General features: G+C 39.5%; 1 protein-coding gene across 7 annotated transcripts in view; it reads right to left on the bottom strand.

The window, feature by feature from the left end:
- The window catches only part of TLN2 (talin 2), a 113,234-nt gene that overhangs the window by 47,204 nt on the left and 39,034 nt on the right, over positions 1–26,996 (bottom strand). For 4 of the 7 annotated variants that reach the window (XM_056499618.1, XM_056499619.1, XM_056499620.1 and 1 more), the window contains 23 exons: positions 26,367–26,496; positions 24,989–25,141; positions 24,034–24,176; positions 22,499–22,626; positions 19,449–19,512; positions 17,604–17,708; positions 17,134–17,289; positions 16,155–16,256; positions 14,677–14,753; positions 12,984–13,164; positions 11,634–11,747; positions 10,912–11,020; positions 10,165–10,373; positions 9,929–10,027; positions 8,724–8,891; positions 8,316–8,610; positions 6,578–6,744; positions 5,374–5,502; positions 3,874–3,987; positions 2,616–2,729; positions 1,713–1,847; positions 770–898; positions 70–172 (listed from right to left, as the gene is read on the bottom strand). In XM_056499618.1, the coding sequence (XP_056355593.1) occupies positions 70–172; positions 770–898; positions 1,713–1,847; positions 2,616–2,729; positions 3,874–3,987; positions 5,374–5,502; positions 6,578–6,744; positions 8,316–8,610; positions 8,724–8,891; positions 9,929–10,027; positions 10,165–10,373; positions 10,912–11,020; positions 11,634–11,747; positions 12,984–13,164; positions 14,677–14,753; positions 16,155–16,256; positions 17,134–17,289; positions 17,604–17,708; positions 19,449–19,512; positions 22,499–22,626; positions 24,034–24,176; positions 24,989–25,141; positions 26,367–26,496 (3,124 nt within the window). Of the gene's footprint in view, positions 1–69; positions 173–769; positions 899–1,712; positions 1,848–2,615; positions 2,730–3,873; positions 3,988–5,373; positions 5,503–6,577; positions 6,745–8,315; positions 8,611–8,723; positions 8,892–9,928; positions 10,028–10,164; positions 10,374–10,911; positions 11,021–11,633; positions 11,748–12,983; positions 13,165–14,676; positions 14,754–16,154; positions 16,257–17,133; positions 17,290–17,603; positions 17,709–19,448; positions 19,513–22,405; positions 22,627–24,033; positions 24,177–24,988; positions 25,142–26,366; positions 26,497–26,739; positions 26,813–26,996 lie in introns of those variants that run through there. The other 3 variants (XM_056499622.1, XM_056499624.1, XM_056499625.1) reach the window with 3 other exon arrangements.

Below are 26,996 nucleotides of genomic sequence, written 5' to 3' on the forward strand. Positions count from 1 at the left end.
CAAGAAAACTTTTCATCAAGTATTTGATGGAAAGCAGAGGTTTCAGAGCCATTATGAATAAAACAGTACCTGTGTAGTGCTCATTGCCCTGAGCAGCACAAGTTAACAACTGGGCCATTGAAGAACCCACTGCTTTGGATGTGCTTCCCAGGTCCTGAGTGCATTTCTCAAGCTGTAAAAAATTGCAAAGGACAAAATACTTAGTTTAAGCTCAACAAAAATGCACTTCATTTTAAATAGTACTGAAAAACTCCTCATTGCACAAAAAACCTGAACTTTCACCTCAGCTACTGAATACATACAGTTTCTCTGAAATCTGACCAGCTGGTTGTTAAATAAATTAACATATTAGGTAGTGTGAACAATAAAACTATTTTACAATTAGCAACAGAAGTAAATACCTTCACCTAGGAAGGACTTTTTTTTTTCTCCCAAAATAAACCATTTCACTTTCTAAGCCTACTAGAACTGGCTCTCCTGAGTTCTCATCATTGTCACTATTAGAAACAAATTCTTTTTGACAGGACCAAAATTTTACTGTTACCAAATTGTAATTTGTACAATAGAGAAGGAGGCCCTACAGTCCTATGAATAACTCTACTACAGAACATACTGTTGGTGTAGTAGACTCTTTTTAAGAGAATCAGTGCCAAATCCTATCAGCATCATCATTATCTAAAGCCTCATGACTTGCTTTGTCTCTAAGATTTAAGTTTTTTAACAGCTAACTTTGTCTGTTTTTAAATGAAGAACATCCGTCCTCAATTACAGTTTCTCCTGGAAGAGGTTTTAACTGTCCATCCATAGCTGCCATCTTCGCATCCTGCAGTTCATTTTTGAGTGTCTGGACTGTATTCAAAGCAGAATCAATTTCCATTGGGCCACAAGCTTCATGAGCCTGTTCAGAAAGCAGATCAGTGCCACTGTTAGCAGCTGTACACAACTTTCAGAAACAGAAAATGCTTCAGATCTAATCTCCTCTTCCTACTTTAGAGGCCATTGTGAGCCCTCTAAATGTTACACAGCATGGATTCCAAACTCCTGAACAATATTTGCAGTCTGTGAAGGGAATAATAGCAGGGGAATGAGGTGCACTTGGCTTGTGTACATGTTTCTTCAAACCCACACTGACCCCCTGATGTGGCAGCCCACACTCATCAGTACAAGTGAGAAATTTTAGCATTAGCTCAGGTGTAGCCACCTCAATGCTACAATCCTGGTTTCAGGCCTCAGTGTACAAATAAGCACACAAAAAAGATCAGACTTTCCACTTGCATCTTTTTTTAAAGGCCCACATAGTGTAGAAATCTGTGGGTGAGACACTGAGAGCCTCTGCTTCCCTGAATTTTAGAGGTGATGATTCCAGTTCACAATTACAGCAGTAAGCACAGCTGGGGTCTCACTGGTTTGGTGGGCACAGATGTGCTCCCTTTTCCTGGTCTCCCTGGAATGTAACAGCAGCTCAGAGTCCTGATGTGCTGCCCTGTATACTCTGCTCACATTTGTCTGGTATGGAAAGGGTAGCACAAGCTTTTTAAGTTTTCATGTCACTTCTCCCTCCCCTTTCTCTCATGATACTGAGGACACCTGGGAGTGTGAGCAAAGTGCTCACAAAACAGAGCAGTAAGAGGTGAACAAGGAGCATGAGCCATTCCCTCAGGGGAGACAAGAAGTCCTTTTGTTTCAGCTGATTAAAAGCAGCATTTACCCACCTTCTGGGAGGCAGTTCGTAGCTCAGCCAAGCTGGTAGCAAGATTCTTTGCACACTGGCTGAGCTGCATTGCTGCTGCTTGGTCAGTCACTGTGGGGACAGCAGCTTTAGCAGATGCCACCATTTTACTTCCAGGCTGTTCAAAGAACAACAGTGAACACAATTGGTTTTGCCAGTTCATTTTCTTTAAAGAAGGTTTAGGATTCAGTAAACAAACTGCTTCCTCCATTCACACACTCATGAGGTTCCTAGATTTTTCTTCAATGACTAGCACATTCCTGCTCCTTAAGTTGGAGCATCCTGTCACAAATCTATCACATTTCTTAGTCCTCTGCAGCAGGGCTCATCTTTGCTTTACTGGGACAACAACTACTCCCTTGGTTCCAAAGTCTGCCTGAGGACTTTGAATACTCATGCAGACTACTACAAAATACTGAAATGTGAAATTTTGCCATTCAGCATTACACAGAGAATTGGTTTCTGGTGTTGTTTCTTGTAATGTTAACAATAAGCCAATAGTTCTGTTATCAATACTCAATATTCTATCTATTTTAAGATGGTTTAGAAAAAGCATGCAGTCAAATTTCGTGTTTTCCCCCAACTGTCAATCTAGATCTATTATGCAGCCTAATATCTAAAAATCCACACTAGAATTCCATTTTATTTCTCAGGAATTCTGAAACTTGTTGCTAAGTTCACCTTGCCTAAAAAGGTTAAAAAAGCCTGTCACATATTCAGACTCAGACCTAAAGGAGCTAAATTCTCCCTATCTATGGCACATAGTCAGCACTGAACTTCTTCACATGGCTCTTAACAGTTTACTGGTTATTTGTCACACATGAGAACATACAGCACTAAAAAAATGGTTTTTTTTGCATCCACTGCAATGATTGATTCACTTCACCTGAAGGAAATTCTGGCTGGAATTTATTAAAGCAAGCTGGGCACTGAGGTCTTCTGCCTGAGCTTGACTTCCTCTCACACCCTGCACCAGCTGAGGAATGTGGTCTGCAACATTCTAAAACAGAGAAAGGGAAAAGATTTTTAGTAAATAAACAAAAACTCAAAATCCTCTGAAAATAAAACAAGCAGGCTTCCCACCCCCCCTTAAAGACAACTGCAGCATTCTGAAGTAAAATACTCCTGTGCTGTCACAGAATTAATCTAGGATGCATGGAACCAAATTAATATTCAATAATACTTTTTTAGAGATGTTCTACTTAAAAAAAAAATAATTATTCAATCTACTTATTAATTAAAGGCTCCTACAAGACAATCCAAGATTTTTATGCAGAATTGTGTACATCTAGTATTAATTATTTTCTTCACATGTTCAAACGCCAGCAGGCATACCTTAAAATCTGAGATCTTACAGCTTTAACTTCAAGCTAGGAATCATGGTAACCCTACAGTAAGGTCTGTCACTTATGTTTTTATGGTGACATTTAAGGTCCCAGGTGCTTGGAAGGGGAACATCAGAACAGCAGGAGGAGTTGTTAGTTTATGACCAATTACATAACTGGTAAGTTAAACAAGAATTTCACTCATCATAGTATAAACCACTATTGCTACTCCATTCTTCATTACAGAAAATCCAAAGGTTACCTTTATCCCACAACATCCCCCAGTCCCATTTCACTGCATATATGATTCAAGAGCCTGTTTTGATGATCATGGCACTGCTCCCTTGCTGAAGATCACACTCATGCACTGAATGCACGGCCAAGGCTTAGAATCAGAGTCAGGGAATCACAAATTCCTGAGCAACTGGACCCCTCTGCACAGTGCTTTCAGCACAGCTCTGCACATGTTCCACCACTGGCTGATCTGTACCAAAACTTGTACAAAAAGTACCTACTCCAGGTGAATTGGCTGTTACTGAGCAGTTACCCACCTGAGCATCCTTCTCTAAGGTGTGTGTAAGTCAAGTCTTACGTGGCACTAACAGTAGCTCAGCTTTGCAAAGCTCTACAAACAGCAATGCACAGTAAATGGGGGCTCTCCAGAATCCATGCACATGAACATATATAGTGGGGTTTTTGTTGTGGGTTTTTTTTTTAAAGCTCCTTTTGAGGTTGTGACAGTATTACAGAAGGTGATCTCATCAGCTCCCCATGAAGCAGAACTCAAGAGTTATTTGTCACAGGCTGTGCTGTGTTTACCTTGCAGCTCTGTACAAGTTGCTGGTGGGCTGCTGTGTTCTTATTGGAAACAGCTGCATTCTGAGAAGCTGCAATAGTCTGGGTAGCAGCAGCTGCAGCTTGTTTAGCTGCAATCTTTGGAGAAAAAGAAAGCTAAATCAGTGCTAAAACAGTAATTCAGAGGATGAAATATACATTACCATAGGTAACTTTGACAGTAACAACATCAACAAATTAATACCTTTTATCCCTTAATTTGACTTGCCTTAAGAAAACTTCAACTGACTGCCACTGCTCTTCTCTCAAGGTGAAAATTATTTGAATACTGCTATCCATATCTAATTTACCAATAAAGAAAAAGGCAGACTTAGAAGCATTCTATGCCCTTACACTTTCACAGATTAGGTTCCAACAGGAGGAAGATAAGTGAACTAAAAACAGCAAAAATGGTGTAAACCATGAGCTCCTAATGAAGGCCAGAGAAAACAGGCAAAGTGCACACAATGCCTCACACTGCTACACTGATACCTCTGACCCAGGATGCAAGGGAGCCAATTTCTCCTGAGACTGCTCTATGGCAAAAATGAAGGTACTAAAATGACACAGAGGTACAAAATACTAATATTTCTGAGTCTAAAAGCATTGTGAAGACCTTCTTCAAATGTTATTATCTACATCTCCCCATTACAAAAATAAAAATTCAACAAGTCATGCAAGGTTGTACTGCACTAACAGGACCACTAAATAGAAGCAAGCATGAAGTTTTTGTAAGGCAGTGTATAACAGCCAAACATATAAAAATACTCTTTGCATAGAACTTTCTTGAATGCAGTTAGAAAATTACAGGCATTAGCCTTTATTTCCTAAAGCACTTCTGATTTTTAGTTCTAGACAGATATAGGAACTTAATGTATTTCTGGAACATGGTCACCTTGCTGTATTTGAATTATACCAATGTAAAAATCACAGTTGCAAACTAGGAATTACAAAACCTTTCTTATTTTAATCTGTCTTTTCTCAATTTTAGTTGAGAATTGAAGATCAAACTTTGCCTACAAAACAAACTTCCAAGGTATTTTATCCTTACTAAATTGCCTCTCTCTTGGCTGGGCCACTAGATAGGATGTACTTTTTACTTCCATTTCTGCTTCTTGACTCTGAGTAATTTCCCAGTTCAACTGGATATGCTGTGATTCAACTAACTGTGTGCAGAAATTCATATAGAACTCTATATCCTATTAAAGTCCCCAAGAGATGCTGTGTGTAACAGGCTCATCACAGAGATAAAGTAACACAGCAACGAAGCAGTTTCAGCTCAGCTGTTTAATTTTAGGACTAAGCCATCACCAAATGCCTTCTGAGTCAAATCCTTACACCATCATTTCTGTGATACAAGTTACTCAATTTCCTGAGGACTGTGTCATGATATACTGGCACGTCTAATTCTAAGCTTTGTACTCTGGAACTGAGTTTATGGAGCTGTCGTTCTCAGCTTAGCACTTCCACTACATGGTTTCCAACCTCTAATCTGTTGACAATTTTCTTCTTGATGGCATTCTGTGCAGCAGCATTTGTAGCAACCCGCAGCCCCTCTGCTGCTTCTCTCAGACGTTGCTGCTGATCCTCATTTTCAGGATTGGCTGCAGCTCCCTGCACAAAATTTCCAAGCAAAAACCGTAAGTCTGAGTAAAAATGAATGGAAAAAAATGGATGAACATCAAGACTTAAGTTCAGACAGCATCTGCTACATCAGCATTCATTTTCTTTAAATTATCTTAAGGAAACTTAAAAAACACTGACGTATTATAAAACTTCAAAGGAGAAAGTCTGTTTCCAGTGGAAGGCTGTTACTGTCTATGTCTGCTACTTACAGGAAGAGAGCTGAACATTTGATTCATATACCACTTCAGGTGCTTGGGAAAAAAGCCTTTTTTAACTGCTTCCCCTATGATCTGAAATAATGTACTTGTATGAACACAGGTTTTTGAAAAAATCCCAGTTTTTAAAATTCCCAACTCGATATGTCTTTCAGTAACTGCAGTCCAAAACTTGAAGCTCAGCATGGTAGATTTTTCTTCATTTGAAGTCAGAAAATACAGGAAAGTCAAGGACAGGCAGCCAAGCATACAGGACTTCTGGAGTCTCAGCAGAATGGCTGGCCCTGCTGCCATAAAAATCATTTTAGTGCAGGATCTGGGAAACAATTCAAAGGACATATTCTCCCCTAGCAGATTGAAACAGGTTTCCAGCACAAGAAGGGAAGAAAAGTTGTGATATTTGCCTCTCTTGTGAGAACAAGGAAGGAAGGATGTTGAGGGGAACAACACAGGCAAGATTCCCCAGGTAGAGGAAACTGTTTCTTGTTGGTTTGTAATAGCTTGAGTAAGAGATTGCAGTGGTTTTGCTGTTCCATTTGTACTGATACAGAACTCTGCACCACAGCAGGTGGTAACTGCCCTACATGGCTTGAGTTGTGACCACTATGCACACAGGAAAGCAGTGCAAGATATCTTAAAACCAAAAAAATTCAGCTGGCTAATAAATTGTTTTTTTGAATGTACCTAGGGTAAGCCATTAAATGCCAAACTTTTACAGGATGAGAGAAACCATCTTTACTATCAGCCAGATCCTATCCATAAATCCCACATACACAACGAAGAGAGGGTATTACATATATTTACATTATACATTACAATTTTAAGTTGATGCTTCATTTTTCTGGTACCTTTGCAGCTTCAACCATGCGGGCTGTGGAATCTGCCAGGAGCTTTGCAGCAGCCAGAAGCTTCTTGGAGTTCTCCATGTCAATCTCTGCCTCTGCATCAGACCTCATGGCATTGACCAGGTCGGAGGTCGCCTGCGCCAGCACCCGCGCCTGCCGCACCATTTCACCTGGGGAGCACAGCTGCATTTTTACCTTCTCCTCTCTGCATTTCAGTCTTGGTTTCAAAATTCAGCATCATTTCCCAAGGCAAAAATGAAATTATATTTGCTGAAGTATTTTTCCATTTGAAAATCACACACACACACACACATATATATATATACACGTAACTTGAAAGTTTTGTAAACAAATCTTGGGTCCCAATATACATGACAGAAACCACAACAGTAGAATCAAGAAAAAAGTGTAGTATTTGCAATCTAGATAGCAAGACAAAAACCTGTACACAATCTGTATTTTTATGTAATTTTGAATATACAGTTCAAGGAAACTCCTGTCCCAGCAAAGACTAATAATTTTGCTTTCAAATCACAGTGAAGATTTCACTCCTTTAATAAAAATTATCCATCTTCTTCCAGTGTTTCTGGGGAATAATCTTTTGTCTAATATAAACTGAGAACTTTGTCAGAAAACACTTAGCACCATTGCTTTAGCCAAAACCATCTTGTTCCTTGTTTTAGAAGCTGAACTTTTTAGAAACATCTCAGAAGAAAAAGCAGATGTAAGTTTAAAAACCTACAACAAAATCTATGCATAGTAACACCAACTACTGCTAAATATCTGCCCAGCTGCCTGTCTTCTTATCTGGAGATGAGAAATTGCTATACAATTCTATGAAGTGAAGCAGCAGCAGAAAACAGACAAAATATCACTGTGTTCCTTTAGCACGGTATTGATTGTTTTCACTGAATATTTACCCCATCCAGCACACAGCTATGTGCATGTTGCTGATTTATATTATGGGCTGGATCACCACCCATAGTGACACAGCACTAGCTTAGAAGCACAAAACAGAGAAGAAGGTTTTTTATTTTCTCGACTTGAAAGGTACTGTGGAGGTTCTTGGACCTCTGGTGCTCTATGGCACCAACTCTGGAGCTCTTGGCTCCTACTTCATTGGGTTATCTTAAATAAGCAAAGCAGTTAAAAAGGTTATTTATTACAAAGCACATCAGTCTCAAAGCAATAGCAAAAGCAGTGTCAATAAGTGAATGCAAATGGCTAAAACCCCTGGCAAAAGCCAATGGCTAAAAGCAACAACTCTCCCCAATACAAACTCTTATATAGGATTTTTCCAACAAGCTAAGATGCAAGCTCAGACCACCACTCCTTAACCTATTAGAATTCTAGTTTCTCAGCACACCAGGTTATAGAACTACACATACACCCTATCTTGTTCTATTTGAAAAATGTCAGCAATATTCTTACTAGAGCTCCTTTATGTCTAAGTCCTGTCTACAACTGTGGGCCTGGAGCCTCTACTGAAGATATCAGTATGTTTCAACTTCACTAGAACTCATACTGCTACTGTGGCGTTTGAAAGCTTTCACTTATTAAAATCATTAGAGCTCACCCTAAAATTACTGACTTACTTCTACTTAAATGCCTGCTTTATGTGCGAGCGGCTTAATGTACTTCAATCCATCCCAAGGCTTTGATTCAATCCCCGCACTCTGATTTCTCTGAAGAACTCACTGACTCCGACAGCACAGGTGTGAGTACAGTGACAGGCACTCACCAGCATCCCCCATGGAGCTGAAGATGCTCTCGGTGACGCACATGATGGTGTCGGTGGCCTGGTCGTAGCGGCCGATGGGCTCTCCCCGGCTGGCGAACTGCCGCACGTGCTGCAGGAGGTCGCTCAGCGCCTGGCTGACGATGCTGGCAGCTGCACTCACCTGCTTCAGCAGCTCGCTGTCGTCTGTAGCAGCCTGGCAGGCCCGCACACAGTTCTCCACTGAGCGGTCCACCAGCTTGCCTGCCTCAATCAGCTGCTCCTGGCACACTGGGGAGCTGATGGTGGGACTCACCACCTGCAGGGAGAGAGCGCCCAGAGCATCCAGAAACACTTAACAGCTCATTCCTAGCACGCAGCAGCACTCACTGGACACGATGCTCTGCCCCTTTGTAAGAACCACTGCCTCACCTTAGCACAAGCCACAAGCTGGGAAGTGGAGAGTGCACACTGGGTAGCAGCAGCAATGACCCTGTTCTGCAGGACAGTGTCCTCAGCCACCTGGGCTACATTCTTGGCCTTCAGCACCACCATGGCAGCAGCGTTGGCAACAGCTTTGGCCAAACTCATCAGAACATCCTGGTAAAGTAAAGGGCAACTCAGTCTGAGACAACAAAAGCACTCAGGTGTTAATTCCTGCAATCCCTAAGTTCAAATAATTTCTTCCCATTTCCCCACTTAAAATCTCATCCATACTTCACATTTTTAGTAGGATGGAGTCTTCTTAATGCCTCTACTGTTAAAATGACCTGGTTTTCTAGTAAAGAAAATACTTCCAATACATTTATTTATAATGTAAACTTCACAGCAGGCAGAAAATCTTGCATTTCAAAAATCAAACCCACTGCTTTTTGTTTTGCTTTTAGATATGATAAACCATCTCTTTCCTTACCCACTTTCTCCAACACTCCCTAACATAGATAAGAATGCTTAAAATCTTTCTCTTAGCCAAGAGCTGTAATACATATATTTAACACAAATGAGAATTCTGATGGAGTTCACAGATTCACTGCTGGATGAAGTGGTAAAAGTGGCCTATAAGTTGTATTAGCACACACAGTGCACTCCAGAGGTCTATCTCCTGCTGAAAAGTACCTTCCCCTGGTTCTGGTGCAAACATGTCCTTGGCACACAGTGAAAAAATCCACACATGATTTTTACAGAGGATTTAAGAGCACTGGTCTTAAGCTGCTAACAGCAAACACTGTTAAGTCATAAGGCATTATGATTTTGTAATTGATGCTATGATTCATCTTATAGAAATTTTGTTTGCAATACAATGGTTTTTTTCTACTCAGTTTACCATGTATATCTACATACTTGCATGTATACATACAGACACAGAAAACACATAAACCCCACTATATTTAATGAGCAGAAACATAGTACAAAAAGCTCTCTATGAAGCATCTGTATGATGCACAAAACAAAGCAGGGGTTCCTATGAAATCAGCACTCTGTGATTGTGTAGCTAAAACCAGCTTCAAAATTGATTCAATTAACACAGAGAAACTCCAGCATTTTCTAACCACACTTCAAGCAGCCTGGTTTTATGCAGGGACCTCCTCATTACAGAACTGCACAGTTCTGACAGTGACAAGCAACCCCCTCATTACCTGGAACCTTTCATCTGTTTCATTCTCCCCAATTTGTCTCAGCAGCTCCCCACTTGCTTGTCCAATGCTTCCAGCTGCAGTCAAAACTGTCTGGCGAGGCTGGGAAGAGGTGAAATGCATCAATTCAAAGAAAATGAGCTTTACTTGCATTTTAGATTTCCTCAAGGAACTTCTGCATTAGTGTGCAAGAAATATGGCCAAGAAAGAGGGAACCTGGGAAGTTTTTCTTTGCTCACCTCTCCTGAAGTGGGCTGCACAGCCTTCAGCAAGTCTGAGACAGCACTGGCCAAGGTTCGAGCAGCTTTCAGGAGGTCTTCTCCACTTCCAATTTCATCATCCATGAGAGCAGCAAGCAGTTTCACACCTTTGGACATCTCAGTGAGGTTGGAGGAGATAGTTGTAATTGCACATCCCACAGCAGTGTAATCAGTGTCAACTGGGTCCCCTGCAAGGCAAATGTTTTCCAATGATCAGAATGCTTTAGTGGCTAAAAGGGAAAGAGGGGCAGCTACAACAAGCTACACTCTGGTGAGAGATAAGAGACATTTCAAGACAGCCAAGCAATTCCTACTAAATAATGTGTCACTGAAAAAAACCCATTAGATTGCTATAAATTTTCAGATTCCTACATTTCTTCTGCAATAATCTATCCTCTAATAGAATGATTCTTCATTCAATACAATTTGCTGAGAAGTTTCAGCCTCTTTCAGTACTAAAAGAACTTAATGTAATAGTCTTGTCTCCTTTAAGCCACTCACAGCTCCCTCAACTTGTAATATACTGAAGAAAAACCCTCTGTCAATAAAAACATAATCTCTCCTTAAGAACTGCCAGATCAATGATGCTTTCATGTAGTAATCTTGCACTCTCTACTCCATTGGATAAGCAAGCTACATTTTATCTTCACTGACTGTTACACCTTTAGAGAAACTGAAGGTAGAAAAAATTATGTTTGTAAGGAAATCCTTCCCATTGAAATTTACCTGCTGTAAGGTTAACAACAGATGCAGTTCCTGCAGTGATTGCATCAACTTGAGAGTGTATTTCATGTTTTGATTCATCAACCTTGTTCTGAACCCAAACTCTTGATGCCTAAAGAACAAGAACAAAAAGAAGAATTAAGAACTGCAGTGAGGTTCTGTAAGGCAAGATACTATGTACTTATCCCCTTCCTTTGTGAAATTTTCAAGGTGAAACAGAAGACAAGCAGCAGGCTCTTAGAGTGAAATATGAAAGCAAGCATTTTCTTCTGCTAATTCATTAATTAGATTTGCTCTCCCATTTCAACAGCTGCCCTTTTAAGGTAAATGCCATAAGAAAAGCTAAACACTCTTGACTGACAGTCCCACATAAGCAATAACCCTCTGGCTTTGTCCTCCTGCCCTAACCTGGATCATGAACAACACAATCATGTTCTTATTTTCCACGTCTCTGTGAGGCACTAAGTCCAACCACTAATGTTACCATAGTTTGTGTTTAACTGTACATATGCCCAGAAAACAGCAGCATTCCAGGCAGGTTTATGCAAGGAAGTTTGCAACATCTGATCTCAGAAGACTGAGGTGAACCACTGTAAATGAATTTCTTAAAGAGAGCAGAGAAGTTTTACCTTGTCTTAAAAGCTTTAGCAGTATCACTTTAGATCTGAGGACAATGACTAACCCAAAGCCCTTAGGCCCATTTCAGATGGATTAGAAGAACTCACCATGTCCTGCCCCAGAGGTGGCAGGTTATCCACTTCACTGAGGTCAGCCTGTGCCTGCTGAACCGCGTGCATGCTCGTGTTGATGGTCCCCATCAGGGCCTGCTGAGCTGAGGTCTGCAAGGCAGAGCAAGGCAATGGCTGGGCTGTGCTCCACACAGCACTGCAAGCACATGTGTGCATGCAGAGAGCCTGAGTGACAGCAGCCCAGCAACCACATCAGGCCATTGCAGAGCTGCCTTTTCCCTGGCACAATGGAGAAAGCCAAGCCCAAAGTCTTCCCAAAGTCTTGATCCTGCTCATGCCATTTTACACTCTGCACTACTTTCACACACATATAAACTGCTCAACTTTCTCAGCTCAAACAATGGCCAACAGACACACAAACCTACTGTTGCATTCAAGCAACATGAAAACTCCATTTGCTTCTAGAAGACCATTACTGATTTCCTGGGACAGCCTCCCAATACAATCAAGGATGATTCCAAAACTCAATTGTCATCAATGTGCATATGCTTACAGAAAACTGAAGGGGTTTAGGCAGAGCAAGATGCTGTCTGTATTGGGTATTTGAGGCAAAGTTTTGGCTGCAGGGGTTGCCTCTGTGAGAATTAGCCAGGGGCTGCCCCATGCTAGAAGGATTTTTAGCTTTCATCTGTTTCTCAACATCCAACTGTATTTTAATTGACCATTAATCAAAATCATTTTCTCCAAGCTGATTCTGTTTCGGCCATGAACAAAATTGATGATCTCCCTGTCTGTATCTTGACCTACACTGATGTAAAGCTTTCTTTAATCTTATATACACACTCCTTCAGTTGAGGAGTAGGGGTGCCTGCTGAGCAGGCATCTGGCAAACAGCCAAGGTCAATTCACAACATGGATTATACTTCTAGCAGTATGTCATGATTTTAAGCATTGATTATATTCTCTAAATGCTGTTCAGGGCTTGTGAAAGTCTTTCCATTTAAATGGGAAAAAGCACTATCAGCTTTAAGCCTGCTAAAAAATTTCAAAGTTAGTGACATATACATCTAGTGATAAGCTAGAAGTAAGCCTTGGTCTTACAATTGCTTACCTTTGCCAATCTTTAAACCTCTTTTTTTCCCTTTTGAATACTTGTTTTAACTACTTAGCACTAAAAGAGGGTAGAAGAGTGTGTTTTAATGAAAATGAGGAAATAAGTCAAAATGTGACACCCTAAATATTTAAGGGACACTCAAAATTTAAGTTTGGTAGAACAGTCAGGACATAACAGCCAGGACTCCCGGTTTTAGAAATGCGCATAACATTCTGTTTCTGACTACTTGCTGCACAGACAGGTTTCACCCTCAAAACAAGGAGGCTTCTCACAAGTGGGGGCATGTGTCCTCTGTGCATCTGGCCAGTTGTGACTTGCTGCTGAGGAGAGGGCATGATGCCAACGTTGAAGGTCTCAGGGCCACTGGAGCCGGAGCGCATCACGGCCGGCAGCGCCACCGAGCCGTGCTCCACTTTTCCAGTCCTGTTAAACTGCTGCTGCAGAATGGTGGATCTGGCAAAAAAACATCCAGCACAGCATTAGTGAGCTCCTGAAAATCCAGTTCTGTCATTTGGAGAAGCTGGAAAGCTTTGTGGTTATTCCTTCTAATAATTTTCTATCCTATTGGAAAAAAGATAATCTGGGGCTTCTGGTACATCAATTATTAATTGCACTCATGATCAGGCACCAAGAAAAGATGGCAATGTGCAGTTTGGTTAAACATGATACAATAGCTTTACCCCTTTTAGAAGCATGGCAGACAGAATCACAACAGGGTTTATGAAATAACAACTGCTTCATTTCAGTTGTATCACAGGCTGATCAATAGAAAATAGAAGCATGAACCTTGTGGAGATCTTTTGCAAGTACTCCCAAGAACTGGGATAAAAACTTTCTTTCTTCCCCCTTTATACAAACAAGCACACACAGTACTTGCAAATAATCTGGCAGTTCCATCAGATACTGGGCTGGAGAATAATAAATAAAGTTACTGCCATCCATGGTCATGAATTGCTTTGCCAGATATACTGCTCATACTTCAACATGATTCAACCTTTAATAGCTAGAAGCATTGACAGAAATTCAGGCTGCAACAACAACATTCTGCTGAGGGGTAAAAAAAAAAAAAAAAAAAAGATTTAAACTATGAAAAAACCTTGTATTTATCTACTACAAATTTTGGGCTTCTCTGCACAGCACCTAATTAACAGTATATTCTGGAAGTGATTTGGAAAGGGCCATAGGAAAATAAAGCATATCTGAACATGTGTGAGCCATCAAAAGACCACAAGGCCACGTGAAATACCTAACAAATCAATGTCTCATAAACCATACACTTAACAATAAATCAAATGGACTTTTCACATACACACTGGTGACACCCTCAAGAGTTCCAAGAAAAAACCTGAGTGGCTCATTACAGCTTATAATGTCCCAAATTACAAATTTGTTTTTATTGCCTCACTGCACAGAAAGATTTGACATTCCTTTTCAAGAGTGTGGGCAACTCTACAGTTCTGTGTTTTGCTGAATCCAGTTCCTCTCCCATCAAACCTTAACCTGATCTACTTGTAGCAAACCCTTTCTTCTACCCACACCAAATGTCTGATGGGTTTGGCTGGTGAAATAAGCCAGCTCTGCTCATAACACTGTGTACAACTAAACTAACAGGTGTCAAATCTACTGTAAACCATGAAACTAGCAGACACAAGCAACTAAAACCTTGAAAATCATACATGAAGATGAAAAAAATACAACTTTTCAGCTCTGCTTCACCATCCCCCTCTCTGCCCCAGCATTTTATGGAATTACAGCCTGAGTGCCCTTGTTCAAGGGTAAAATTAGCACAAACTGCTGCCATTGCTGGCTGTCCTAAACAACAATTTTGTGACAAATATCTGTTCTTCAATTTCCTTCTATTGAAATACTCAGCAGAAAACCATTCTTTAACAGTAATAACTGTACTACTTCATTTGAAGAAGCTGCCACTCTAAAAGATCATTTTCTCCTGTTGCATGCACTCACTTCTTAGGTGAAACAGATTCTTCCAACATGGTTGATTCCTCATCACCTTCAAGCCCAAATCTATCTTTACTTTGTTTCTGGAGGGGGGAAAAAAAAGACAATTTAAACAATGTGTTGCTGCTTTCTCTCCATCATTTCCTTGCCATTTATCACAAATCTAAACAAATGACCTGCAGAGCCTTGTCTGGTGCTGAACACCAGGCTGTTGTGCAGTGAGTGACAATACAACCTCTCCAGAGAGGAGGAACTCTTCAGCATTTAACAGCCCAGGTTCCATACCCTGGCAGATGAAGCATGTAAAGGAAAAAAGCCTGCTGGTGCCTTTTTGAACAAAGGTAAAAGGAAAGTGCTGAATTGTTACTGTATGGTGCTACCTACTGATGCCTTATGATTTCAGCCTTTATATTTTTCAAATCCCATACTGCATTAGTGCATAACTCTAAACTCCATATAAAGTGTTAGTTAACTGTCTTCACATTTTGGTCAGACAAAACAATTCCTCTAGGTCTGAGATCCAAGGATATCCCACAGCCTCAGGCCCCAAAAAGTATAAACAAAAGTAAACTGGGGGAATACAACTTCATTACCTGAAGCTGTAATTGGAGGATTAACCCCTGATAAGTAAATGGATCAAACTTACATCTGTCTGAAAAACTAGTGACCATCATCCACTTTGAGTGTAGCCCCTTGGGGAGGTTTTGTTTGCCCTTAATGTACCTGAAGGCCTTTCATTAAATATATATAAATTTTAACTTTGTCTGACCTCTGTTGCTATGTAAGCCTGAAAAAGGCAGTAGGAAATACATAGCCATAAATGAGGACAATAAATTGAATAAAAAGTCATTTTATCATAGGTACTTTAAAGTTCAGGACAGTCTGACTTCAGGCTGAAGACTGAGGTTTTTTAGTGCCAAGAGAGATTTGTAAACATACACAAAGGCACAAAGTCTAAATCACTGAAACAACAGGAAGCTACAAATCACAGAAATGTGCCTTATAAAAAGAGCCTATTTCTACTTGTTGCCTAGTGCAGAGAAACTCTCTGCTTTCCCTCCTGCAAGCTGCATGATTTGTAGTCTGAGTCCACAGAGATGAATATAAATAGAGATCCACTATGACCTTCCATTCAGGAGGAACTCCTCAAGCACATCTACATGAACACACAATTGTGGAGAAAAGTTTTTACTAGTAAAGTTTGATTTTATGCATGAATTGAAACTCCCTATTTCTAGTCAAGATTGTGCTTTACTTCTGTAATAATGTGAAGTAAAAAAAAAAAAAATAGATCCATTGTTTTAAATTTAAATGTAATAAACAGCCTTGATTTTTCCAGAAGTAGTGCCTTACTCACAGGCAAAAATATACAGCATCAAAACACAAGATTCAACACTGACTCCATGAGAGAAAAACTGTAGTCTGCACATATTCCAGTTTTTGCATTGGCTTTTTTGCTACAGGCCAAGATGTTAATACTGTACCTTCTTTAGGATGATATCAATGTAACCTGCAATTAATTGAGAGATCTGTTCTCCTTCAGTGGTCTGTACTGAATAATAGCTTTCCTGATATTCACCAAAATCCTGAAAAAAAAGGGAAAAACCCCAAATCTTATTTGAAAATGTGAAGTAAGTAAATGAAGAAACAGTACCGAATACGAGTGCAAAAATTCAAATTCTGAAATTATATCAACATTTTATTATATCCAACAGTAAGTTAAACTTCTCCAAGACTCTAAACCAGTCTGCATGCAAGACTGAGGGAGGAAATAAAAAAATGCTTTTTATTTCAGTTTAATCACAGATGTTTCATAACTTGAAACACCCAAGAGATACTTCATCTAACTTTATCAGTCACTTGAGGATGGAGGAAAGTTTTTTTAGAATTTAATCCCTAGAGCATAATCATCTGTGCAACTGTAAATTAGATGCACATTAATCAAGTGGATGCAATTTTCTACCCTTTGTCTCTTGCTCCAGCACTTTAAACAACCTTTCATATACAAACTTATGCTGCAGTGGTCTCCTATGGACCAAATAATTAGCAAAATATCACATTCATGAAGCTTCTCTAAATTCATAATTATCAAAAACATGGATGAGCCAACTTTGTGTATGTATCTTGCAAGTCACAAAGTACATTATGAATGACAAGCACCATGACTATTTACACAAGTGTGAATAATAATCCTTTCTTAACTGTTTTATTAGTTAGGAACAAACCTGATTTAAACAGTGATTTGTTGACAGATTTAAACAGTACTTCTGAGAAACTGGTCTATCTAGAAGCACCAAACTACAGATTGAACCTGACTACAGTATGTGCCAATTTATTACTTGAGGGCTCAGTGACTCTGTACAGCCAGAAAATTAGAGATACAACAAATCACAGTACAGAAACTGTTCTAAGTCTCCTTGCCACATAAATCCCTCATCCTCTGAATCTCCACAGAAGGATTACCAGAGTGAAGCTCTTAGGGGAGGCAGCCCAGCGTTTCACAGTTGTCAGTGGCCACTCCTGCAGCACCTCCTTGGTCTTCTCATCCACACGCATCACCGAGTCTTTGGTGACCCCCAGCAAACGAGGAACCAGCTTGTTCTTGCCTTTCATTTTTTCCTATAACAAGGTGTGGAAGATTATTTTCCATACAAATGCAGCTTCCCACAGGACAAAGGAAAAGCAAGATAGAATATACTGACAGAAGGAAGGAAGCAACTGGCATGCAGACAGTGACAATTAAAAACTCCAGGCTTGGTTTGTCTGTTTACAATGATTTTCAGCAGTGCATTAAGAAGCTCTGGTCTTTAGTGAATCTTTAGTATCTTTTCTCACTCCACCAGGAAACTGAAATATCTTAGTGGTCAAGGCAGAGGGAGCTGAGATAATCCATGAGCAAGGATGCAGGATGGTCACAGCAAGAGCTGCAGTACCTTGACAAGGAAAAACGAGACCCCGTAGGTGCGCAGGGAGCGTGCCAGCTTCACATACTTCACTTTGGCTTCTATTTCACTCATCTCACCACAGTTTTTGTGCTCCTGTAAGAGAGTTCAGAATCAAATAGGCAGAACCAAAGCCTTCTAGAAACAAAGAAAAAGGAAAAGGGTACAGCTTTTATCTATTTCAGGATGCTTAGTTAATAATCAATACAATTAGAATATTTTAAAAAATACTGGGTAGAAATGTTAGCAAAACTATCATATAATGCCTCACATCAGAGAAAATAAGCAACCTGGGCAAATAGAACACTCCTCTTTGACCATCAACCATTCAATCTGTACCTCAGACTATGTACATTAAATCCCTTCTGACACAGCTTAATTTTTTTTCCATCACATGAAAATAATTCTAAAGCTGAGTAACAAACAATTTCTCTGAATAGTTTCTCCTGAAATACTCATCTAAGTGTGTTCTGTAACTCAGTATCTATTTATTATTTAAACAATTTGGTCATTAGTAGATTGATGAATATATGTAAGTAATGACAGGTACCCATCTTATGGTTAAATTCCACCCCAGCACCTGCTCTGCTATCCAGACCACTGTGCTGAAAACCATATCCAAATGTCTCACTATTTAAATCCTGCTTGGGGATTCCCTATCCCACCCCATCTTCCCCTCAGTGAGTCTGAACTGCTGGTTGCCACCTCTTTGATGCTCACAGAAGGCAGCAGGGGGAGCACCAGGTATGTGGGAAACACCTTTTTATTCCTTTTTATTCCTCTTGTTCCTACCTCCAAGGGGGAGTGCTGGGAGGAGCAACTGCAACTCCAAACACCTCCTGCATCCCAAGAACACAGGCTGCTCCCACCTGTCAGCTTCAGCCCAGACAACACAACCAGGATCCCAAAAGAGCAAGGAGCACAAATGTAGCACCTGCCAAGCTCCAGAAGTTCATGACTTGGGAAGCAGCTGAGTTTTTTCCAAAAATACAGCTCATGTATTCTACCTTGTTGTCAATTCTCTGCCCAGATCAGTGTCCTCACTGATGAGCTTCTGTCCATGCACTAAAGCACATAATGATTGAAACTACTCAGAGCTCATGACTGACGTGGGTGAAAATCCCATGCTATGAACAGCATGGCCATGACAGTCAGAAGTGAATTAATCTGGTTTTTGCTTAAACTGCAATGTCAATGAACCACCTAAAGGTGCACATAATAAAAGTGTCAGAGACACTCATCTACAAGGAAGTACTGAAAACTCAAGGCAGAACAGACTCACTAAGTTAGAGTATTTTTCAGCTGGGAGTGTAGCAGATAAAAGAAAGGATGTGACCTGTTCCTCTCTTCAACTTGTCTCCCTAGCTAAGATCACAGATCACTGGTGTGTCCTTCCATAGGACTTCATCTCCCCTGTTGACCTCAGAATTCTCCAACTTCCATTGTATTGCCAAACCTGTACTTCATGGACAGAGATACCTGGTGCATCTACAGTACTCAGACTGAGACCACTCCTAACAGTATCAGTACATTTTACCATTTATATTTAACTTCTCCAGTCTTTTACAATGGGGAGATTCCCACACACACCACTGAATTCAAGCAGTAACAAGCAGAATTGAGGCACACGTTTGAATGAAGCATGAAATTAAAACTGGCTTTTTTTTTTTTTCAGGACAAAAAATCTGCTGAAGAAATAAAATAAAAGCTGTCCAATACTTGATACTTCATTTTCTGATATAGTTCAAGTATATACAAAGTACACACCTAGGAAATCTCAGATTTTTTCTTATAAAAGTAGTGAAATTACAATAGTTTTTTCAGTCTCACAAATACCTGAAATATTCTCTTTTCAGCCCCTCTTTGTTTGGTATATTCTTTAGGCAGGAATTCTTTCAGGCTGGGGGGGTGGAAAAAAAAAAGAAATTCCAAAGTTAATGATTTTTTTCTTGAGGAGGGATGCTTTTCATACATCTTTACTGGCACTAGGTCCCCCAGCCTTCTAATATGGGTGTTAAATAACTCCACAACAAAACTAAGTAGAGCAAGAACAAGTGGTTACCTTTCCACTTGAGTAGCTGCCCCATGCAGTACCTTTTAATGTTTTGAAAAATCATCAAAAATAAACAACAGCTGGGACATTTCCATTCTTAAATTACAGGATGCCTCTCAGCAGGGTTTCCCATCTAAATGCAACTAAAATTACTGTAATCTGGGAGAAGGGGACATGGAGGCTTGAGCCAGCTCTGAGTTCAGACACTGCTCTTACTTTATAGCATCACTTTGATTTACTGGCATATGGGACCAAGTTCTTTCTCTGTGTCACCCAAGAAGTGTCAGAACACTAATATTGTACTGAAAAACTAGAAAGTAATCTAAGTGGACACTTAATACCATTGTGCTGTCACAAAGTAAAAAAGGAGCAGTTTTAATTTCTACAGCACTCAGGCTCACTAAGCTCTCAGAACACAGATTAAATCAAACAAGTTCACCCTCCTTTACAGAGCTCAGTCAGAACACCTCATCTGCCCCTCCTTGCTGTATAATAAAATAACCCTTTATCTCAGCCAGATTTCACCCTAATCTGATGGCACAGCAGCATGACACTTCAACTAACAACTGTTCTGAATTGTACCTTCCCATCTGGAATATTCTACTCTGATGAAACCATGTCATATATTCAGAAGGTCATTTTCCACCTGAAGGAACTTGCACAGTTAAGATAATTAGTCCCTAAGGATTCCCCCTACTTTGGACTTGAATCATAGAAAGAATCACAGAAAGAGAATGACTGGAGAATGTCCTCCTTGTTTTGATTTATTCAGTAAACAAGCAACATTGAAGGCTAGACTATCTACTAGGATACAAAGTGAGATGTTTTGAGAAGGATGAATGGTTTTAAACAAAATTTGCAAAAAAATGCTCAATTGTAATACCCCTGCACATGTGGGTGGCAGTTGGATTGGAAGGTTTTTCCTTCTATCACCTTCCACTACTTTTAAATCAAGAGGCAACTGATCATCTCAGCTGCAAGAGTGAAATGCCAGTTGGGAACAGACTGAAAGTATTTTAATTCTACCTATAATCCAGATATTTTCTTTGCAGACACAGTTTCACTTTATTTTGCTTTTTAATGGAGCTAGCAAAAAGAATGGAAATATCATTTGGCCTTCTTTAATCCCTTAAATTACACATATTAGAATGGACATTGAACTCAGTCAAAAAAACCAGCTAATAGCAAGCAGCATTGATTTAACTTGGCTTACACTGAGTTTCCAGTCCCTTAAAAAATCATAGGAGCGCTGACACTTTGGTTGTTTTTCATTAGCATAAGTGTGTTCTTGAAAAATACAGCTTAATTCAGCAAACCAAATTTGATTTAAGAATTAAGAATTTAAGAATTAATCAGCATCAAGCTCACTTATCATTTGCAGCTTTTCTGTTTGTCAGTGTGTTTGCAAAGAAGTGGAGGTGTGCAGTTTGAGGAGCCCCTTTCCTACCTGAAGATGAACAATGTGAGCTCTTTATTAGATATTCTCTCAGCAAATTCAGCCTCAAGGTACCCTCTGAAGGTGCCATGCAAAACTACATCTGTACCATGAAGGGCATGAAGGAGGACTACTTTTAAATTAACAGTTTAATGCTTTCACAATTTACTTTGGTATGAGCTTCAAGGGAATTCCAACAACCAACACCAATGTCTTAGCAAGACACAGGCAATGATCTTCATTTGTGCCAAGAATATTTGAGCAATGACAAAAAAGGACATGAAAGGTCTCTCTACTCAAACATACTCTAGACATGGTCAATGGACAAATCCCAGAGAAAAGTTGTTGTGTCACAGCTCCAGGAAATAAAAATCAGGAGTACACTGAATCTGTTACACTGCAATTCTTAGTTCTAATAGGAAAGGTTCATGGGCCAATGAGGAGCAGACAGACAGTAAAAAGATGATTAATTGGAACTGAAAGATGTTTATTCACACAACTGAACTGCTACTTCAGGAACAGCCTTGAGAAGGGAAGTGTTTCAAACAGCCAGTGCTGCAGCACTGCACGTTCCACAGCAAGACACCACTTCAAAGAGATCCCCTAAGATACCACAAAACCCAAAGTGGCTCACAAAGGAAGCACTGAGCACTCTGCCAGTGGAACAGGACAGAAAGCAAATACCCACCCATTGTTTTGTGCCTCCAATTAAGGTATTTATGAGCCTCATATGTAGGCAAGGCTGGATGGACTGTGCAGTAAATAGATCTCTTTTACCTTCCTACATTGCTTTCCTCAGACTTCGGCCCTTGGTTAATTCTACTGCAGGTAAACCAATCAGAAAATCAAAATCAGTAGAAAAATGGGACATCTAAATTGCAGTTAAACTTAACTTGCCCTCCTGACAGCAGCAAATTAAGTATCACAATAAAGATTAAAGGATGAGCCTCTTGTAAGCAGGACCTCTGTCCATGCCAGAAACAAAGAGCACAGTTGTAGAAATCCATTCATACAACACCATGAGAACGAGAATCTGACAAAGCTTGAATCCCAAAAAGTTTGGAAATTTTCATTTCTACACAGGAGTATTCACTTTTTTCAAATCACAAAACTTCTTTCCACTCTTGTACTTTCCTGGTCCTAAGTGTGTACTTTACTGGCACTCTGGGAGGAGCCAGTGCCCTTATTAGTGCTGTCTAATGAGCCACTGCCAAAGGTCCCTTCATCAGCTGAGGGTGCTGATTTGTGCAATAAAGCTCCTTTCACTGGGAGATTTGCTACTGAAAATACACTGAATCTGATTACCTCTGCTTGGAGTAACAAAATGTGCTTAATCTGTGACAACTCAATATTAGTTACACTTGAGGTCACCCAAATTTAGAAGTTAGAAGTGTTTACTCTAAAAATCCAGGTTTATGTTTGTGTTCTACATGAGGTCCAAACTGGATCTGTGCTTGAAAGCCTCCAAATTCACAAGCCTTCTCAAAGGAGACAGGATGGGAACCATTCAGAATGTCATCACGAGCCTGGAGGAGATAAACAAAGATGTGTCAGAGACACCCAAAGCAACTATTCCATCTCAAATTCCTTGAAATCTTGAAAACAGCCAGCAACACACCCTTCTCCTTCTGAATGTCGCAGTTATTCCATTCTGGATGTGTATGTGACTAATAAAACAAAGGGCTAGATCATTTCATTGTGAGTATCTATGGAGATTTATTTAAGCTATGATTGTATCAGCTTTGATCAAAAAGACAATTTGACAGCCATTTCCTGATGCACATGTAAATAAAACACAACATGCACATACACTTTAGTGTGTGGACACATATGTACAGATGCATGTGTGTGCAAACACACACATTGAAAAGCTTTCATCCCACTGCCTATATAAAAAGGAAAAAGATCTCCATAATTAGTAGGTAAAAACAAAATTACTGTTACAGATATGGCAACGGGGACAAGCACACAGCATTTTTCTCCCATGTAGATTTGGTGGTCATTGAAGATGACAGATTTTATAGTTCTGGAAGTAGAAGGCTCCATCTTATTTACCCACAGACAAAGCAATGACAAAGCATTATCAACACACTCTCACACCAGCCTGAATGAAATATTTTAGTGGCAGGACAACACCTCAGGTGTGATAGCCTTCTAAAATACTTCAAAAAGGTACCACTGTTCTACAAGCAATAGAACAGCCTTACCTTTTGCCTCAGATTTTTTAAATGCAATTTATAGCAACATCAAGTATAACAACAGCACATTCCATTAAACTTTCAATTTTTTTTTTTCTTTGGAAAAAGCCCCCAAAACTTTAACAAATTTAAAAGCCTGTATTTTTCTGACTGAATTGCAGGCAACTGCAATGGCACCTTCAGTTAAATCCTGTCTTCTGCATAAAGCTCCTGGCTTTGTTGAGGTATGCACAGTTCAGGAAACCTGCCTAGATGGACTCCTACTGTGTTACATGACATGGTTCCCTTGACAGAAAGCCTGCTGCCTTGTGTGCTGTCTGGGTTAAGACTGGAAAGGAGTGCAGAAGAAACTCTCTCACTGATCAGGCAGAAGAGAAAAAGACATGAGAAACAGAAAGCTGTTCACAAGACTGACCTGAGATTACACATCACCATCCAGAGAAGAGGGAGAAGCACTAAAACCAGCAATTTGGGACTAAAGACATGTACCAATTTTAAGGAATTGGGATGTGAAAGCCAGTGGATTTTTGGCTCAGTGTCCATTACTGGGTTCAAAATCTTTAATCAAAAAAAAAAAAAATCAGCAAAGCCTCTGTATTATCATGTGTATTTGGAAGGCTAGACAAAAGAGTGAAACTAAAGCACATCCAGAACTGGAATTCTAGAAGATGGAGCAGCAAATTTTTTCTAACTAACCAACATAGGTTTCCTCAGACAAGATAGAAAGTACTGTACCTGAACATAAAGCAAATTAAGCTGAACAGGATCTCTTGAATCTACATTCTGGTCTGAATAAAAGAATTTTCGTCTCAAGAGCAATGTTTCATTTTCATCCACTCCTTGCTCTCTGAAGGTCCTGCTGTGATCCAGCCAATTTACTGCAACAGAGCCACAGACATGCACGTGGTTAAATCCACACTGGGAACTGGGGAAAAGTGTTAAAAGCCTTGTGAAACTCATGGGATAACTGGGGGTTCCACTGTGGGGGGGAACTTCACAAGAAATGGTACTCTCATTTCTGTTTCTAATCATCAGTGCTTAGGGTTTGCTACAAATGAGAACTGAAATAATAATCTACAGCATAATCATTGTTAATATTGAATAAACAACTATAGTAATGTTTTACCACTAAACTCACATCTTCAAACTTCACAACAAAATAAGTTTGCCACATTTTACCTCTAAAACAAGTGATTCTGTTTATCTTTCTTATCCCTGAACACAATTTTAAAACATCTTCCTGCCACTTACAGTTAACCCTAGTGTTACAGCAAAGCAGAAAAAACCATTTATCATAACTTAGCACACAAATCAAATACTGTCTTAGTTCTTTGGCACACTTCACTTACAGTTAAAACTTACACCTTCAAACACAAAACTACTTTTTCATGGCTTTCAGCAGGAATAAATTCTTAAATATCCAACTTCAATGAAGGGACAAAAACAATCCTTCACCTTCACCTACCAAACCAAAAAACACTTCAAAACACCTGCTAACTGTCAAAGGCATCAACTTGCCCATTCACTTCATTTCAAAAATACTCAGCTGCAGACAGTACTACACACAAAGGGATGCAAAATACAGCCAGGAACCAACTGAATAGTCTAAAAATGCATTTCTGCATGGCTTCTTTGCATTATACTGTGGAAAGACATTAATCAAAGAATTACCCTGGAATACATTACTCACAATCATCATCTGTATGAAGCTTTGCCTTCAGTTTTTCCATTTTTCTTTCATCACGTAGCAGTGTCCTGTCTTTCTTAAGTGTTCCTGTACTCTCCTCTTTCTTCTCTTCAAGGTTCTCCTGGATTAATGAATATTCCTCATAATTTGTTATTCCTGGAATTACAAATAAATCCAATACATGGTATCTTTGTCATATGCTGCATTTACCACTTTCAGAAAGGTGTTAAATATAAGGGTTTTTTTGCTGATGCCTACCAAGAGAAGCTGCCATGATGGAATGTAAAATAACTGTAAATTCCAAAATGCAGACAGGCTCTAGTAAATTCCCATTAATGGAAATTCAGCCTACAATTGCTTCCTGAGGACTAAGTAATTTCAGCATGTCCATGATACAAAAGAAATGTGGCAGAGCCAACTGAGGAACAGAAGCCACGTGAAATTTATTATTTATTATTTCAACCCTTCCTGTGAATTTTACCTGAAACTGAATCAAAAATCAGTTCAAAATACTTAGCTCATGTGCTAAGTTGTTCCCCTATCTTTGTTCTGTTTGTTTTTTTTTTGTATGTAATGTTTATGTTATACCAGACAGCAAATTAAATGCTCACCTGACTTTCATTCACAAAAATAAGTCAAACTAGTTTTTGAGGTAAATTAGTTACAGCACATTAGAACCCAACATACAAAACCTCAAAACTGAAACAGACAATTCACTTTTCAAGTAAAGTGATCAAAATCAAATTAAGGCTGCTTGAATTCTAAATGAGATTTAAGCATTGTTTTAAGACTTAAATTAATCTATGTTGGATGCATACTTGTAGTGCATGTATTAAGTATGAATTTGTTTTCAAAAATGTCTATTTAGCTAAGTATTGAGACAGACTATAAGCAATAGGACACATTTTTGACCAGCTGCTCTGAATGGCTTCTCTATGTTGTTTTACAAATGATACAATTTTATGATCAACTCTTAATCATAACAACACAAAGTCCTAAGCTTGGGTACATTACAAGGTCAACAATGTTCCTCTTTTGTCCAATTAACACCAAGTATAAATTCAGTTCTAAATCTCTATCTCATAGCAGGAAAGAGTATGTAAATGTAATGTACAATAAAAAAATTGGTACCTGTACTGTTGGATAACCTTGTGACTTTAACTGCTAAATCCTGAATGAAGTTTAAGGATACAGCTGACTCTCTACAGACTTTGATAAAACCTGAACAACAGGTTTCAAGAAAGTGTTTGGTAATTAGTAACTTGAAGCAAAATTAAATTTTTCACATGTATGCCAATTCTAGCCACATAACACCCTAACAACCAACATTTAAGTATGACAGGAAAACAAACTCTTAAGCATGTGGGTCCCAAAACCTTACCTATCCTGCTGCAAATGGTAACCAGCAATTCTCCCACTGTTTTAGAATCATCCACCATGACTGTTTTCACTGAACCATCCAACATACGTATTTTCTGAGGTCTCTGTTTCTTTTTGTACTCCAGTATATCCTAGGAAGCAAACACAACTTTCTAAATGCTTTTGGAAGCCACCACAAGCCAACCCACTGGCTTAGATGCCTAAAACAGGATTCCCTTCCCACCCTCCAAGGGTGGATTTTTCCTTTGTTACAGTATAGGCAAATGTACTCATTTAATAAACTTGAGCAGTGACTACTTTGAAATCTGCCAATGTCATTTCTCAAGACTTGTCCTGAGTGCAAGACCTAGTCAGAGCAGGAGAGACCAAAGAACCTTTGAGCTGTGAAATCTAGTCCAGAATTTCAAAAGCACTGCAGCAAGCTGGCCATAACATGAGCCAGTAGGACCTCACCACCTCAAACCAGCCCCAACACAAGGTCACATCAAATATAAAGCATATAACAAAAGTTACTCTTCAACTTTCTGTTAATCATTCTATGAAGACACTACTGACCACAATAGCTCACAGTCACAACCTGAATGCAGGAAAAAACTGACATCTGAGGCACAGCAAGGAACAGGACTAGGTC

This window comes from Oenanthe melanoleuca, chromosome 10 (assembly GCF_029582105.1).
Source record: "Oenanthe melanoleuca isolate GR-GAL-2019-014 chromosome 10, OMel1.0, whole genome shotgun sequence".
In the NCBI taxonomy this organism is placed as follows: domain Eukaryota; kingdom Metazoa; phylum Chordata; class Aves; order Passeriformes; family Muscicapidae; genus Oenanthe; species Oenanthe melanoleuca.